Raw genomic sequence first — 18,434 nt, forward strand, 5'->3', positions numbered from 1 at the left:
CCCAATACAACCTCTAGACCCATCACCTTGACTGTTACAAACGTGATCATGTGGTGACCTAATATATTATTATGATGTCACTATCTTCTTTACTATGTTGAATATACCCTCCCTCTTTCTCTGATGCCTCCTATCTCCCATCTTTCAGAGAAAATGGTGCGTGCGATAGCAGAGGAGACTCAGCAGTTGGAGACGGACCTGAACGAGGAGCGCTCTCGGTATCAGAATCTCCTGACGGAACATCGTCGCCTCGAGGAGAAATACGACGACATGAAAGAGAACATGGCGCTCTCTACCGTGAGACATGCACACTTATTCATTGACTCTCTCTACAGTGAGACATGTACACTTATTCATCGACTCGCTCACTCTTATTGAATTGTGCACCTTATTGAATTGTGTACAGACAGACATTTAACATTTCCAAGGGTTATCAAAGGTGGCAAGAGGGTTGTAATGAATAGATTTTTTAAAGCTTTTATTTTTACAAACTTTTATTACATAGTCTTCACATAATTCTGTATAATGTTCATATTACTTACTTACTTATCCTCTTCGTCCCGGTTGGGGCATAAGGCCGCAATCATACACTGCCATTGAATCCTGTCTCGTGCTTTGGCCTGCGCTTTGTCCCAGGAAAGACTCATCTCCTTCAGCTCCATCATCACTGTCCTTCACCAGGTGTTCTTTGGTCTACCCCTCTTTCTCTTCCCAACTGGGGTCCATCTCAGGGCAACTTTGGGTAACCTTTCATTGGGCATCCTCAATACATGGCCGAGCCATCTTAACCTCCGTCTCCTTATCTCAAGGGACATATGCAAGCTGCCTGTCTTCTTATAAAGTTCCTCATTCGAGATTCTATTTGGCCAAAAGATGTTACAGATCCTACGTAAGCAGCTATTGTGGAAGACGTCACCCTTTCTCATATCCTGTTTTGTTACTCTCCAGCACTCAGAGCCATATAGCAGGACATACTTAACATTGCTGTTGTAGAGCCTGAGTTTGGTTTTAAGGCTATATTGTTTAGACTTCCAGATGTTGCGAAGTTGGCTGAAAGCACCTCTTGCTTTGTTGAGACGCGTCTTGATGTCTTTTTGCGTTCCACTTTCACTGCTTATGAGGCTTCCGAGGTATGTAAAGTCTTCTACACATTCCAACGCCTCTCCATCGATGGTGATTGGAGGTGCTGTTGGGGCATTGATGCACATCACCTGGGTCTTTTTCTGGTTGATGTAGAGACCAGTTTGCTTTGCATAATTGCTTAGCCGGTCAGACTTCTCCTGGAGGTGGCTACAAGTGGATGACATGACTGCCAGATCGTCTGCAAAGTCAAGGTCTTCCATAAAGGAGAACAGGGTTGTGTTGGTTAATGAACCATAATCACGTTGTGATATTGTATGGGGAGGGGGGATTACAAAGGGGGAAAAGCAAACAATAATATAAACAAGACAAACTAACAAAATAATTACGTTTTTTGAAGTACTGAGGGAATGGGCTTTTTTTTACTCTTCCATTTTCTAGAACGCCCCCAAGCCTGGCCACAGGAGAACAGATTCCACGCACAGCAGCAACGAATCAGAGTACACCTACAACTCCGAGTTCACCGAATCGGAAGAGGGTTCCCGCACGGCAGAGGTGAGGAGGGGGCCTAAAAGGAAGCTGTCACCGCAAAACGGAAACAAATGTACAATTGTCCGCCTTGCCTTGGAAATGGCAACACTGCGTGGATATTTTCCGCTATCCAAAGTCTAGATTTCAGGATTCACTACGTCAAAATGACGTCATCAATTGTGGAGCGATATTTTTGAAAACTGAAAACGGTCCATCCCCCAACTGCTTTTAAATTTTCTAAAATATATATAATCATTTTGACATAGCAAATCCTGAAATCCAGCCATGGGAAACTATAAATATGGTATAGCATTTTTATTTCCTGTCCATAGTACCGACACAGACAGTCGGTTCCATAAATATTTGGACATCAACACAATTTTCATAATTTTGGCTCTACACCACCACAATGGATTTGAAATTAAACAAGATGTGCTTTAAGTGTAGACTTTCAGCTTTAATTTGAGGGTATATACATCCAAATCAGGTGAACGGTGTAGAAATTACAACAATTGCTATATGTGCCTCTCCCTTTTTAAGAGACCAAATGTAATTGGACAATTGGCTGCTCAGCTGTTCCATGGCCAGGTGTGTTATTCCCTCATCATTTAATTTCCAAGGAGTAGATACAAGGTCTAGAGTTCATTTCAAGTGTGGTATTTGCATTTTGAATCTGTTGCTGTCAACTCTCAATGAGGTCCAAAGAGCTGTCACTATCAGTGAAGCAAGCCATCATTAGGCTGAAAATCTAAATAAACCCATCAGAGAGATAAGAAAAACAATTAGTGTGGCCAAATCAACGGTTTGGTACATTCTTAAAAAGAAAGAACACACTGGTGAGCTGAGCAACACCAAAATACCTGGAAGACCAAGGAAAACAACTGTGGTGCATGACAGAATAATTATTTCCCTGGTAAAGACTTCACCAGAGCGAATACAGAGGGTTCACTACAAAATGTATACCATTGATGAGCCTCAAAAACCGGAAGACCAGAATTAGAGTTAGCAACAAAAAAAAACATCTAAAATAGCCTGTACATTTCTGGAACAACATCCTATGGACAGATGAGACATGGATCAACTTACCAGAATGATGGGAAGAGAAGAGTATGGAGAAAGCATACCACCTCATCAGTGAAGCATGGTGGTGGTAGTGTTATGGCGTGTGCTGCCAATGGAACTGATTCCCTTGTATTTATTGATGATGTGACTGCTGACAAAAGCAGCAGGATGAATTCTGAAGTGTTTCGGGCAATATTATCTGCTCATATTCAGCCAACTGCTTCAGAACTCATTGGACGGCTGTATTGGATGTAAATTACCCTAAAATTAAAGCTGAAGGTCTGCACTTGATTTGTTATCCTAATATGGACCTGACTGTATATATTCACCTAAAGTTCTATGAAATTAGGTGTATGTTGTTTTGTGATGTTGCTCTGTTTTACATAGCCTCCACTAAACACATTTAAAAACGCATCGCACCAAACCAGCATTCCTGTGGTCTTCCTTGAAAAAGCTGGCATTCAAAGGCTTGAAATGGATCTTTCCAAGTGTCTCTGTGTACTAACATGTGTTTTCCTTGTTCAGGACGTGACACGAGGAATAGATACATCTCTAACCTTGAAGCTGCAGAAACGGCTGACGGAAATCGAGCAGGAAAAGCAGTCGCTCCGCAACGAACTGGAAAACAAAGAAGAACAGTTTCAGCGAGCTCGGGCTAGGGTACAGTAGTATATACATTATACTAGTACACAATTAATACTACTACATGTTGTACTAACTACTAGGGTACAGTAGTATATACATATTATATGCCAGTACACAATTGATAATACTACATGTTGTACTAACTACTAGGGTACAGTAGTATATACATATTATATGCCAGTACACAATTAATACTACTACATGTTGTACTAACTACTAGGGTACAGTAGTATATACATAATATACCAGTACACAATTAATACTACTACATGTTGTACTAACTACTATGGTACAGTAGTATATATAATACTAGTACACAATTAATACTATGTGTTGTACTAACTACTAGGGTACAGTAGTAGGTATATACATATACCAGTACACAATTAATATTGCTATGTGTTGTACTAACTACTAGGGTACAGTAGTATATACATAATATACCAGTACACAATTAATATTGCTATGTGTTGTACTAACTCCTATTGTACTAGTATACAATGAATACTACTACATGTTATACTAACTACTAGGGTACTAGTATACAATTATTACTACTACATGTTGTACTAACCACTAGGGCACTAGTATACAATTAATACTACTACACGTTATACTAACTACCAGGCTACTAGTATACAAGTAATACTACTACATGTAGAACTAATCACTAGGGTACTAGTATTAATACTACTATTACATGATACTACTACATGTAGAACTAACTACCAATTATTATTATTACTACATGTAGACCTATGTACTAGTATACAATTAATGCTACTACATAGTACTACTACATGTAGACCCAACTACTTGCGTATTAGTATACAATTAATGCTACTACATACTACTACTACATGTAGACCCAACTACTACTTGTTCAGTCTGACATCCACTTCTTTCGCCATCTTTGTTTCGCTCTCTCCTTCTTTCAGGATGATGTGGAGCATAAGAAGGCCCGCGGAGCAGAGTTGGAGTATGAGTCCCTGAAGGTATGATGTCGGAACAGGGAAAATTGGCTATGGGTCAAGTGCTGAACAGTAAAGTTTTTGATTGGTGCTTAAGCCTGATTGAGGGAAGGAGAGCTAAGCGGGAGCTAAGCGTTCACAAGCAGGGGCAGAAGTGCTTGGTGACCTTGGTGATGCCTTCCCCGCCGTAAACCTCACTGGTATTGTAGAATGGTATTGCCTATTGTGTAATGTTAGTATTTATTTTAACATGACAACAATAATACAATTTGACTTGGATTTCTATCTATTCTAGCATAGCAGCGATTGCTCAGTAGATATATTAATTTATGGCGAGCATCTCACAACGTCAAAGCTTCCAGTCCGATTGTTACCCTAAAAAACCATATAGTAACAAGCATCTGTGGTTTTAGTTTTTTGGGGTTGTTTTTTTATTTACTGAGACAGTCAGAAGACTGTGAGGGAGATGGAATAGAGCAGGGGCTCCCAAAGTGGGGGTCGCGAGCCGCCGCGGGGGGGTGGCCAGATGAAAAATTATTATTATTTATTTTTTAATGCAGTCAGGCCACTGAACTTAGAAGCAGGCCAGGCCAGTGTTTCTAGTTGCAGCAGCGCAATAGTTAGATAACCTAGGTGGGTAACAACCAGGAGATCACTGCAACTCACACAAGTTTGATCTCAAGTGACTACCTGGTCAAATAAAGGTTAAATAAAATAAAAATCTCTCTCTCTCTCTTGCTCTCACACACACACAGAGGGAGCCGCATGTGATTGGTGGTGGCGGGACCCTTACAAAAAACTGTTGTTGCTAATCATTGACACATGCTAGCCTGTAATAATCCCCCCCAGAAAAATCTACTTTGCATTTGATATATTGCAAATATATGCCATCACACACACTGGCATTTAAAGGGTTAGAATTATAAAATGAATATGTGGTGTTATGATCAGGGCTGAAGTTGAATAAAATATTGTATTTTTTTCAATCTGACATTACAAAAAACAGAAAATCCATCAAAATCAGTGTTGTTGCTAATCATACATATGCTAGCCTGTTTTTTAACAATAATTTGTGATGCCATCACAAACACTGGCATTTAACACTTTCAGTGCCAGCAGGGGGCGCACGATTTAGTGCTTGAATGCCCAGCATCCACTTCAATGTTAGCGTTAATAACGCCTAATCTATAGGGATGGGTACCGAATTCGGTACTTTTGAGGTACCGAACCGAAACACGTCGGTACTACCGAGTATCGAATCAAGTGAGAAACCGAAAAAAAAAATTTAAAAAAATGTTTTTTATTAATTTTTTTTTTTTTTTTTTTTTTTTCATGTCAACGTTCACACGCACAATATATGCTTACCTAGGATTTGACTTGATTCAACAACAAAGCAGTCAGAGCAATGACAAGCCGAAAACTGTCGAAATTGTAGTTATTTGAAGTTTGGATTTTCTTTTTTTACGACTGAGGTAGGTCAATTAAATTTCTTGAGACTAAAGTACCGAAAAAAGGTACCGTTGGGTACCGGTATCGATTCACAGGTACCGGTACCAGTACCGGTATCGGTTCAAATGTGAAAGGTACCCATCCCTACTAATCTATGTTTTAAATTATGGCTATGTGTCTAATCTGCCCGGCGCTTATTAATGACTTGTTTTCCAGTCAACATTGTCAAAGCGGATTGTTTTTTTATCGGTTCATTTTCGTTTTATAGCATTTTGAAAAGCCCTCGTTTTCAAGGAAAATAAAAAGATTCCATAATAAACGCCCTGTACTGGAATATTCTAGAATACACAAAAACGTTTAAATTTTTCGGCCTATTTATGAATCGTTTTCATATAAACGCTAGATTATCGATAGTATATGTGTACGTACCTCATTTCCTCAACATCACACACACACACATAGGGCGAACGCTGAGAGCTCAGCGAATACAACTCTGATTATCCCAAGACTTGTAAAATAGATTCCTTACCTCAGATCAGATGTTCTCCAAAAAGATCATTCCAATTCCTGATCGCCATTCCAAAAATCTATCGCTTTTATTGATCCAACGCTGCATACTGTAAACGCATATTCCACGCTGTTCTGAGGGACCAGAATGACTGCAATCGGCTCGGGTTACATGCCTGAGAAGTAAAATGTGGATTCCGGATTTTTCTTTTCTCATCCATTTTCATTGAGTCAATTCCTAAAGGGTGCATTACCATCTGGGAGACGATAGGGGGCACTTTTCTCACATCTGAGCTCCTGATGGGGCTGGTTTCCCAACGAGAGACTCGGTTGATGAAATATGAATTTAGATCTCTAATAAAAAAATAACACGCTAATTGTCGTGGTGGGCATTCAGGGGGCGGGCTGATAACACGTGTTATGTCGTGGTGGGCACTGAAAGAGTTGAAGGGTACAAATAAAAAAATTCCTGCACCAGAATGCAGGAAATGAAGTCTTTGTAACAAAACATTTCCTGGTGGGGGACCCCCTGTTTAAAAAGTGGCCTGACTGGGGCTATATTTCGCACTATATTTCCTGACCTGAATGATTTCCCCAGTCCGGCCCTGGTTAAAAGCCTCCAATGCTTATTAGTGTGTGTGCGTTTGAACGTTTGCATGTTTCAACCATACATTTCCATTTATAAAAAATTAAAAAATCATAATATTAAAAAAAATATATATATATTTTACCTCCTATAATAGTGGGGGTTGTGGCTCTCTGACACAGTTATTTGGGAGTCACGGCCTGAACATTTTGGGAATCCCTGGAATAGAGGGCACATAGGAGAGAGAGGTTCTGGTCAGATATGATCCCAGACTAGCAGGGCTACACATGGTTGAGAGTTTCACATTGTGACAGTATGCAAATGAACCTGCTCCCATCTCCCACCCTCCTCAGCGCCAGGAGCTGGAGTCCGAGAACAAGAAGCTGAAGCACGACCTGTCAGAGATGAGACAGAGCCTGCTGGGCAACAGTGCCACAGGAGCCGGGGCCCCAGGCTCCCCAGCTTACAAAGTACTCCTGGATCAGCTCAACTCCTCCTGTGAGGAGCTGGAGGTGCGCAAGGAGGAGGTGCTGATCCTGCGCTCCCAACTGGTCAGCCAGAAGGAAGCCGCGCACCACAAGGTAGAGCCCTCCATTCACCTTATCAAGGTGGAAACTTGGAATTGAAGTTAATGTGGTTTGTTGTGCTCCTATGGTTCTCATGAGGCTTTTTTGCTAGCGAGCATCCTCCTTTAAACCCCCCTGAACCTTGTAATCTACAGTCTACAGTATTCTCACTTTTGAATCTACTTAAGGGGAAATTCAAGGGAAAATTAAGTTCAAAAGGTTAAATGAACTTGCCAGGCAGTTAAATTACATTTAATCAGCCACTGTCCATAGCTCTTGAGGTGTTTCACTGTACGAACAGTGTTCCTAACCACCCTGTCTTTCCTCTCACCTCCCATGCCCTCACTCAGGATGAGAAGGTACCGTTCAGAGCCTCAATCATGCATGACCTCCCTGTGTGTGACTTTGACCTTTTAAACCACTACTCCAAGCTGTAATCTTGGCAATCATGCATCCTCCCCCCCCCCCCCCTTTTTTTATGAATTTGGCCACTATTACTCTCACAGTTCCCCTCTGCTAACATTTTGAGTCCTTTGTAATACACCACTGACCTATTTCAAACCCTGCCTTTTCCTGGAAAGCAACCATTGTGATTGGAGGATGAATGAATGATCATTACATTTTATATAGTGCTTTTCTAGACACTCAAAGCGCTCCCCACAATTTAGGGTGGAAATTGCCTCCTTCATCACCACTGGTAGCACCCAACCTTGGGCTACGCAGGCTCAATGGCTGCCATACACTGGCACCCGGCACACTACACAATGGCTGAATGGCTCAGGAGACGGGGATTGATATCAGCCAATTAAGGGGGGAGGGATGATTAGGTGGCCTTGATGTCAGAGACCCGATTGGGAATTTGGCCAGGAACGCCGGGGTACCCCTACTCTTTACGATAGGCGCCCTGGGTTCTTTATTCAGTCAGGACCTCGGTTTAGCGTCTCATCCGAAGGATGGCACTCGCAGCTGTACGGTGTCCCTATCACTAACAGGGGCATGGTTACTGACCAGAGGACAGGGTGCTCCCTGCAGGACAACAACACCACTTTCCGACAACGGCCTTGACCGGGGCTCGAACCGGTGAACTTCCGATCATGAGTCCAGAGCTCTACTCATGTAGCCACGCTGCCGTGTGGATCAAGGAAAGAGAGGCAGAGTTTGAGATTGATCCATTGGTTTAATACAAATGGGGATACAAAATGGTTCAAGTAAAAGGATAGATTGACTGGATCGACAATGCTTCACAACTACTGGTGTATAGCTGTGTGTGCAAGTGCTATTAGACTAGTTATAATATTGTTTCATCATTAGTTTTCCAAACAAATGCAATACTTTGACATTTTGGATTTTAAAATAAACTAGCTGCTTATTTTTGGCTGCTGTTTTTGCTGCAACTTGAGGAATGCTAAAGAAAATCCTAACACGCCATTATGGAGAAACTGAAGGGCAAATGGAGACATTTATATCCCCAAACGTGGCACAAAATTTACAAATGTCCATGTAGTTTTCCAGGCCGTACTTGAAGGCTTGCTTATGAACACAAGTATCCTGGCCATCCGTCTCATCCATGAGCCATAGATCATGATGCATGTTAGATCATTCACACCAGGGTTCAGTATACCTCTGCCCCCGATGAGGTGACCTTTAGTGGATATGACAACACGTCATTGTGACGACCTCAGCGTTTGGCTGCTGGGGGGTAGGATTGCTGTGATAGTAAATGCAGTGTTCCTCACCGGCTATATTAGCCCTGTAGGGGGCGCCAAAAGCCCCATTAACATGCATGTTTACATTCCTACACATTAGCTGTGTGACGTGACCTGTAATGTACAGCAGTAAACAATACATTACACAAACACTGTGACCTTCTGTGTTCATATTCATTACATTACATTAATGAGTGGTCAAGTTACTCTCTCTCTCTCGCTCTCTCTCTCTCTAGGAGACCATGACAGAGCCTTCTCATTATGTTGTGGACTTCTCCAAGCTGAAGGACTCGGATGAACTGAAACAAGCTTATATAGGCCTCAAAGACACAAGCAGGTACTGTACTGTGCTACTACCCCCAGCCCCATCTCTCTCAATCTCCTCCTCCAACCCATCTCTCTCAATCTCCTCCCCCCACCTATCGCTCTCATTCTTCTGCTCCTGCTGTTTCCACTTTATTCCTGGCCCTCATACTGTAAATAACTTGCACCGTCATTCTACCCCTGTTATGTACTTAGTTGGCTTGCTGTGTGTGTGTGTGTGCTTTAGTTGATGAGCTGTCAGTTGGTGCCAGCAGACAATGTTCTATAAATATCAGCCAGGTGTCTAATCTGATTTAATATCATATGGCACTTGCCCATCATTGTGTGGCGTTGTACTTGAACTTATACAAGCAGGAAACCTCCGCCAGTCCTACATGTATAGAGGATCAGTGCACTGAACCTCCGCCAGTCCTACATGTATACAGGATCAGTGCACTGAGTGCAGGATCATCGTTGTGTGCAAACATAACTACCGTACTTTTCGCACTATAAGCCGCACCTGACTATAAGCCGCAGCAGCTAAATTGAATGATGTGTACATATATAAGCCGCACTGGACTATAAGCCGCAGGTGTTTTAATGTTTAATTACCATATGTAATTAGCATTGGGACACAATACTGTCGGACAAATAACAAGAATTAACTCATTTACAAGTTGTATTAAGTTTAGCAAATAAGGGAACAGATAAATAACATTTCAATGCAGTCAAAAAAGCTATATTTTGATTTTTACATTTTCGGGTTTGGTCACGTCGAGTCACATATAAGCCGCACCGTTATATAAGCCGCAGGGTCGAAAAATGGGGGGAAAAGCCGCGGCTTATAGTCCGAAAAGTGGTACAACTTATCCAGAAAATACATCTTTTGCAGATCCGTAAAAGCACAACATTGCAGGGGGGGGGAAATCCTTTAGAAAAGATATGTCTGGCAATTTAATTTATTTAAAAAACTAACGCATTAGTTTAACTAATGGTTCAAAGAAGATCTCAGTCTGAGCATTGTGTGTGTGTGTGTGTGTGTGTGCACGTGAACCCCTCTCTCTGTTCTGTGCAGATCTCCCAGGTTCACACGTAAGCCGCTGGAAGCCAATGAGCTCCTGAGTCGGCTTAGGTAACCATCAGGTGTGGCCTCTGCATGGTGGGACACACGGCATGCATGGCCACGCTGCTGCAAACCTACGTGTGGAAAGAGGTCCACGCGGCTGACGTTGGATGATAATGGCTTTATTCCACTTTGTACAAAGCTTAGCGCCAGCGTCACTTTTTATTGATCTAACCAGCATGGGGATGCTCAGCTAGTGGAGCCTGCACCATTTTTGCCCTTAACCCTTTCACTGCCACACGACAGCCGGTTAACCCTTTCACTGTGACAATACAGAAGGTTAGCCCTTTACTATCACACAACCGACGGCGATGCTCCATCATTAGCATCATTAGCTCCGCATTTGCGGAGCTAATGATGCTAATGATGGAGCATCGCCGTCGGTTGTGTGATAGTAAAGGGTTAACCTTCTGTCGTGTGGCAGTGAAAGGGTTAACAGCATGTAAAAAGACATAGTGGCTCTAAGTCAGATCTGCATGGTCTCTCTGGGGCTACTCGCTAACTGAACGGTGGAGTTCAATGACTAGAGTTTACCAGAAGCAAAGGATATTATCGATTTACCTTTTTAAAATCAAATGACGAGACTTTTTTCCGTTGGGACTGGATTTATCTTTTAGAGAATGTCCAGTACATGCATTGCCTCTGGCGGGTTGGTTTTGATTTGATGAAGAGGCATAGTTACAGCATGGCAAAAATTTATGTTTTTGAAAAACGTCTGAATTCCTGGATAATATTAGCAGTTAGTCTAAGCAGCTTAGTCTATTAGTCTAAGCCAGGTTGTAGTCTCTCAGCAGTTTAAACCCTGCCCCAACAGCATGACGGCATGGGGAATGGCTGTGTTGGACTCTTCATTTGATCCTATATATTTAATCACGCAGGTCAGTTGGGAACAGGTAGCAGGTAGGGGTGTAACGGTACACAAAAACCACGGTACGTACCTCGGTTTTGAAGTCAAGGTACGGTTTTCGGTACAGTTGGGGGAAGTTTGGCTTTCCATGTTCCACTCAGGGGTGATGTAGTGTGCAGTAACTAATTGTACTTCTAGGGCTGTCAACGAATATTTTTATTTTTATAGGCATAGGTCACCGGGTGTGGGAAACGAACCCCGGACGACCGCTTCACGACTCAGCGCGCTATGTGGTGTGCTACTGGAGCGCCCCATGTCAACGAATATTCTATAGTGAAATTAATAATCGACTTGTAAATTTTTTTTTATTATAATAATTATATTAGATTGTGAAGAAAACAGCCCCTGGTGGGTGGTCGTTAGTGGTTAACATACCATCGTATTCGTGCGGTACACTACACAGCCGTTCGGTACGGTACACACTGAAACGTGTTCGGTTCGGTACGGATACGTGTACCTTTACACCCCTAGTAGCAGGCCATCTCATATCAGCTGTAGGGAATGACTTGGCACAGACCCTGCACGTATACTCGTGTTTCTCTGTTCACACTGCTATCTTTTTTTAAATGTATTTATTGTATACATTTTTTTACAAGTGTTTTATGTTTCGTGGCACCTTTCATCCATGTGTCTGTGCTATGACTGTCACCCTTTCTGTTCCCTGTTGATTGTTTCCCTCCCATCTGTATGTTCACACAGACATTCACTACACCTCAACCTCAAATCATAATATAGATAATAAAGATATTATTAGTATAGCCATAATCCTGTGCATGCAGGCACACACAAACAAACAAACGCATACTGTTTACTAGGGCTGACCCCTATTAGTCGATTAGTCGACTAATCGGTCGAAAGGAGCCGTAGTCGACAAAAATGTAAATAATAAAAAATTATTATTATAATAATTTTTTTTATCATTCTTTCCAAAAGAAAAAGAGGCCTAGAAGCGTGGCTAACGCTAATGGCACGCATACCAGAGGCTAACTGCCTACGAAAACAGGCACAGAAAGAGGATTTCACCCATCTAATGAACACACAGACTAGACAAATATCAAGATGTATCAATCAGTGGACTGTTCAATCCCAGTTATTAAGCCTTGTACAAGACTACTGAACAGCTCTCCGTTTAAAGGGTCCGCGCCGGGAAGCTGGGGGTCTTACTACCTACCAGCTCTTCCCGGTGTGTCTAAGCTGCGGGGCGTAGATATTCGTCCGACTTCTCACTGTCTTCGTCTCCTGGTCTCTCCCCTTTGCACCCTCGGTGTCTCTCGATAAATAGCCAGTGGATCGAGAGGTCCCCGAGGACACCAGAATTAACGACAGCTATCTACTTATGATTGAATATGATGGTGTGGGTGTCGGAAAAGTAGTGACCACATGTATACTTATGCGGTCGGGGAAATGTTCACTTGTTTTAAGAGTAACCTTTGAGAACCTGTCTTCATGCACGCTATACCTTACTCAATTACTTCACCAGCAAGAACCCCCTTCAATGGGTAAAAAGAGTGGAGTTCCACAAAGTCTCTTTTTATTTCAATTATTTTTATTATTATAAAAGCAAAGATTTTATTTTATTCAAGCTTTTATTTGGTTTACATAGATGGGTAAAAAGCCACAGTTCAGGTCGATAAGAGAATAGAACTCGAATCAAAGTATAAAAACATTCAATGAGTCTAAGACTCTAAGACATGGTAGAATAAAGAATCAAAATTAAAAGATAAATCGAATTTCAGTTATAATGTAACAGTGAGCTTCCCTGAACTGAGTATGTAGTATTTCTGGAAGTCCCCAGCTAGAGAGTCTGAAAGAAGGGATCAACTTCCCCTTACCTCTGCTTAGGTCCTGCTCGGATAAATTATCTACCACGGGGCCAGCTCCCAGTACAAGGAACCCGCACCGTGCGATATTTATCTTGGGTTTGAGCAGGGAGAGCGATGGACCAGAGGTCTAATCGGCCGTTCGTACAACAGCCGAAGACTCCGAGGGACTCTTAAATCTGGAACGTGCTCCAGCGCCAACACTCCTCGGTTTCGATCAAACCTAGAGCGAGAGAGCTAGCGACACATTCAACTGTGATTTACAGTTCCCCTAGACCAGATGGAGCCTGTTGTACTCACTTTAGGTCTTAGGTTACTGCTGGGGTTTGAGTCCCTTCGAAGATCTCCGGACAATTGCAGAGAGTTGGCTCCTCTGGTTCCTCATCTGGTTTGAGTCAAAAGGTTAGTTCTTACCTTGAGAGCCGTCCCAGCGCTCTGCTTGTTTCTCTGTGTAACTTCACTTTTTATAGGGGCTTGCGTTCCTGTCCTCTGTGATCCATCCTCTTTCTCTGCTCAGTAAATTTAGTAACCCCTTCCTTGCCAGCCTCTCACTTGTACCTCGAGGTTACTACAGTTCGTTTTCCCCATACATGGTCATGACTTCCCCTATTCACAGTTCCGTGTTGAGTCACTACATACCCAGTTCCTAATGTCTCATAATCAAAAGTACAGTACCACTGGTATAAAATGATACAGTTCGGTAATCATAAATCATGTTTCTGTTATACTGATTACAAGACATCCTATACTGATTTCAAAACATTATAATCATCTTTACATTGTATGCTGAATAATAATACATTTCTTTAATCAGCCATACATGATTGGTTATAATTCATTTGCAGTTATAATCACTCGTTGTCACCCTCTGGAGGTTGCTTCGTATTTTGCAGTTTCTTCTTGGCCCCTTAGTATCTCTCAGTACCAGTTCTCCCAACCATTGTCCTTGTTGTCAGGGGCATGTATTTCCAGTACGTCTGGTTCTGGTTCTGGGGCCAGTGTCGTATGTAGCAGCCCCAGCAGACCGTGGGCTTTCTCCATACTCTCTTCACCTAGGGACCCACCTGGTTGTCTCATGGTCTCCGGTTTCTTAGCCGGGGCGCCTTGTTCTTCGTCCTCGATATCAGAGTCCTCTTCATTCGACCCGGGGTGGGCCCCGTCCAGGCTGTCATGGACGGACCCCCCCCCAGTTCGTCCATTCCCTCTGTATACCTGTAGGATAGAAGTTAGGGCTGCTGTGTGCTCTTTTTGTCTACTTACTGCCCGAACCGTTCCGATGGTTGATAGCCGTCCCTCCAGTCCTATCGCCTGGGACAGCATCTTTATCATCGGGTCATACTCTTCTCCTGGGCTGTAAAGTGCAGTTACCTGTTCCTCCAGCTCGTATATCTTGGTGTTCAGGACCTCTCCCAGCCAGACAATCCAACTGGATATGGTTTTAGTTTTTGCTTTATGCTCCTTCGGGCTTGGCACCAGGGATATTCTTCTGAATCCTCCACCTCCCAAGTTCACCCATAAGCCATATGCTTTCTTATTTCCTAGTTGGAGGGTTATTTTTTCACCTACCTCTGCCAGCGGCACGGTCCCCCTGCACCTGTCTAGATACTGCTGGAGGAGTGGGCTCAACTCTTCCCAAGTTCTTGCCTGGCCCACGGGTATTACTTCATGGTCCGGGTTGAGTTGTACTCTGTTGTCGATCTGGTCGAATGTAACCAGTTCCCCCTCCGGGGGTGCTTCGTCATCTTCGGCTTGGTTGTCAGCCATTGCTGGGTTGTACCTGTTATCTTACTTACTTGTTGTCTTCGCTTGTCGAGTCGTATTCCTGCCAAAGCCCCCCTTCAACGCCTTGGGTTAGGGATGGCCAGGAACACTGTGGGCTATTTGGACGGGTTATTGTCACTTACCGTCCTCCTCTGCGGCTTCCACCGTCTTCCTTGGTTTCCGCCTGGGTATCTGGCTGGTCCGGCCAGACACCTGTTTTCTGGAAGTTTTCACCTAGAGATTCTCTTACCTCTGTGTCTGCTTCCCTGGAGAGGGTTCCACGGTCTCTCCGCTTGGCCTCTCTCTGGGCATCTGGCTGGTCCGGCCAGACACCTGTTTTCTGGAAGTTTTCACCTGTTTTCTGGAAGTTTTCACCTGTTTTCTGGAAGTTTTCACCTAGAGATTCTCTTACCTCTGTGTCTGCTTCCCTGGAGAGGGTTCCACGGTCTCTCCGCTTGGTAACAGTGAGCTTCCCTGAACTGAGTATGTAGTATTTCTGGAAGTCCCCAGCTAGAGAGTCTGAAAGAAGGGATCAACTTCCCCTTACCTCTGCTTAGGTCCTGCTCGGATAAATTATCTACCACGGGGCCAGCTCCCAGTACAAGGAACCCGCACCGTGCGATATTTATCTTGGGTTTGAGCAGGGAGAGCGATGGACCAGAGGTCTAATCGGCCGTTCGTACAACAGCCGAAGACTCCGAGGGACTCTTAAATCTGGAACGTGCTCCAGCGCCAACACTCCTCGGTTTCGATCAAACCTAGAGCGAGAGAGCTAGCGACACATTCAACTGTGATTTACAGTTCCCCTAGACCAGATGGAGCCTGTTGTACTCACTTTAGGTCTTAGGTTACTGCTGGGGTTTGAGTCCCTTCGAAGATCTCCGGACAATTGCAGAGAGTTGGCTCCTCTGGTTCCTCATCTGGTTTGAGTCAAAAGGTTAGTTCTTACCTTGAGAGCCGTCCCAGCGCTCTGCTTGTTTCTCTGTGTAACTTCCCTTTTTATAGGGGCTTGCGTTCCTGTCCTCTGTGATCCATCCTCTTTCTCTGCTCAGTAAATTTAGTAACCCCTTCCTTGCCAGCCTCTCACTTGTACCTCGAGGTTACTACAGTTCGTCTTCCCCATACATGGTCATGACTTCCCCTATTCACAGTTCCGTGTTGAGTCACTACATACCCAGTTCCTAATGTCTCATCTCAAAAGTACAGTACCATTGGTATAAAATGATACAGTTCGGTAATCATAAATCATGTTTCTGTTATACTGATTACAAGACATCCTATACTGATTTCAAAACATTATAATCATCTTTACATTGTATGCTGAATAATAATACATTTCTTTAATCAGCCATACATGATTGGTTATAATTCATTTGCAGTTATAATCACTCGTTGTCACCCTCTGGAGGTTGCTTCGTATTTTGCAGTTTCTTCTTGGCCCCTTAGTATCTCTCAGTACCAGTTCTCCCAACCATTGTCCTTGTTGTCAGGGGCATGTATTTCCAGTACGTCTGGGCTATCTGCTAGATCTAGGAGATCATCTCCCATCATTGCTTCATAGCTGGCTAGGAATATCTCCAGCGGCTCATCCATCCCTGGTATTTCAAGGACTGGTGGTGCTGGGGGTGGTGCTGGGGGTGGTGCTGGGGCTGGTGCTGGGATCGTTCTGATCCACTCCACCACTGCTTCTCCTCGGACCCTCTCCCTCTCTGTTAACCCTTCTGTCACCTCCCTTATCATGCACTCCATTACCGTCTCCCCGGGTGGTTCAGCGCAGAGGGGTGTAGGGACTAGGACGGTGGGCCTTGTTGCTGGTTTGGAGAGGGATAGGTCACCTAGACCACTCCCATCCTTCATCATTTCCCCCATCTCTGGATCTTCTAGTAGCCCTCCTTCAGCAGGGCTATTGTTAGGAGCTGGTGGCAGAGCGTAGGCTGGCAGGGGGGGGGGAGTAGTTGTCCCTCTCTATGGCTCCTCCAGCCCCTGGCTGTCTCCTGGGGTCAGCGAGGCGATGTTCTCTCTCTGGCGTGCTGCCTGATGACTCGGACGACCGGTGCCTCCTTCCTTTCGGTGAGGCCTTCTGCGGGTCCCGCCAGTTCACTCGGGCCTTGGTCTTCTGGTACCTAGTTTTACTAACCTCTTGTTGTTCCTCCAAGGATTTGGAGTTGATGTAGGTCTCGTACCAGTCCATCTGGGACCCTGGGGATTCCGGGCTATCGATGCTTTTGTACCAGCTATCGATGCTTTTGTACCAGTCTAGTGTCCCCGGCTGAGGGGGGCTTTGGTCTGGATGGTGCTGTGCCCCCACTCCTCCCTCTGCCGGTTCCTCCTGGTATCTCATCCTCTTAGTGTCCAGGCCACAGGGAACTGCACCTGTGGGACTTATGGGGATTATACCTGTAGGATATGCTCTCTTACCCATAGCCTCTCTGGTTAGGTATAGATCTAAAGGCGAGATCCATTTTACCCTGACGGGGAAGGTGGGGATTCTCGAATCCTGAGGCTCCTCGACAGGACCAATTGCATGATTTTGCAGAGGACAAGAAGCCTTCAGTCGACTCCTTCAGACATTAAGCACCCCCCAAAGCCCAAATGGAATGATAAAAAATACTTATTATTATAATCTTTTTTTAATATATTATACTTTTTTTTTTTTTTTTTTTTTCGACCAATAGTCGACTAACGGCAAATTTTGGCCTATCATAGTCGACCATCCAAATCCTTAGTCGGGGACAGCCCTACTGTTTACTGTGTTAGCCAAAGTGGACCGAATCCATTGTCGAGTCACTGTTGAACTTGTCTCTACTCAATTTATACCTATCTACTGCCTTGCACTGTAATCATAACTACCTACCTCAAACTATAGTCTAACCATATATTTACATACCTGTAGGATACCCATGTACGTTAATGCTGTATATATATATATATTTATTTATCTACAACTGTTGGATATACTAGCATATATCCCTGTTCACATACCTGTGTACATATATAATACGTATTATATCTATTTCTGTATATATCCCCATACCTACTCTTACTAATTATACCACTGGCCAGTATAGCTTACTAAAATAGTATATTTATACCTGTATCACTGTACATAATTATACTGTACATACATACGTTTTGCATATATTACTCAGTAGCTTGTTATTTACACTTGTGTACACAGTGTATACTTGTATATTGTTAATGCACTTTACTGTTACCTTGCACTCTGGTTAGATGCCAACTTCGTAGTATTGTACTTGTGCTGTATGATGACAATACATTTGAATATAATCTAAACACAGCACAGCAGACACCCCCCACCCCACCCCTTTGTTCTTATGTTGCTTTTCACATTCCCTTGTGTTGTGTGTTGGTCAGATCCCCCACGCCAGACTTCCATAAGCTGAATGAGGATGGAGA

At 43.5% G+C, this 18,434-nt stretch overlaps 1 protein-coding gene across 2 annotated transcripts in view; it reads left to right on the forward strand.

Annotated features, from left to right (window-relative positions):
• Nucleotides 1-18,434, forward strand: part of myo5aa (myosin VAa) — a 227,639-nt gene that overhangs the window by 180,661 nt on the left and 28,544 nt on the right. For both annotated transcript variants that reach the window (XM_084337837.1, XM_084337836.1), the window contains exons 24-29: nt 149-297; nt 1,522-1,635; nt 3,199-3,333; nt 4,257-4,313; nt 7,185-7,412; nt 9,340-9,440. In XM_084337837.1, coding sequence (XP_084193963.1) covers nt 149-297; nt 1,522-1,635; nt 3,199-3,333; nt 4,257-4,313; nt 7,185-7,412; nt 9,340-9,440 — 784 coding nt within the window. The remainder of the gene's footprint in view (nt 1-148; nt 298-1,521; nt 1,636-3,198; nt 3,334-4,256; nt 4,314-7,184; nt 7,413-9,339; nt 9,441-18,434) is intronic.

The sequence above is a fragment of the Notolepis coatsorum genome, assembly GCF_963971535.1.
Source record: "Notolepis coatsorum genome assembly, chromosome: 20".
Classification (NCBI taxonomy): domain Eukaryota; kingdom Metazoa; phylum Chordata; class Actinopteri; order Aulopiformes; family Paralepididae; genus Notolepis; species Notolepis coatsorum.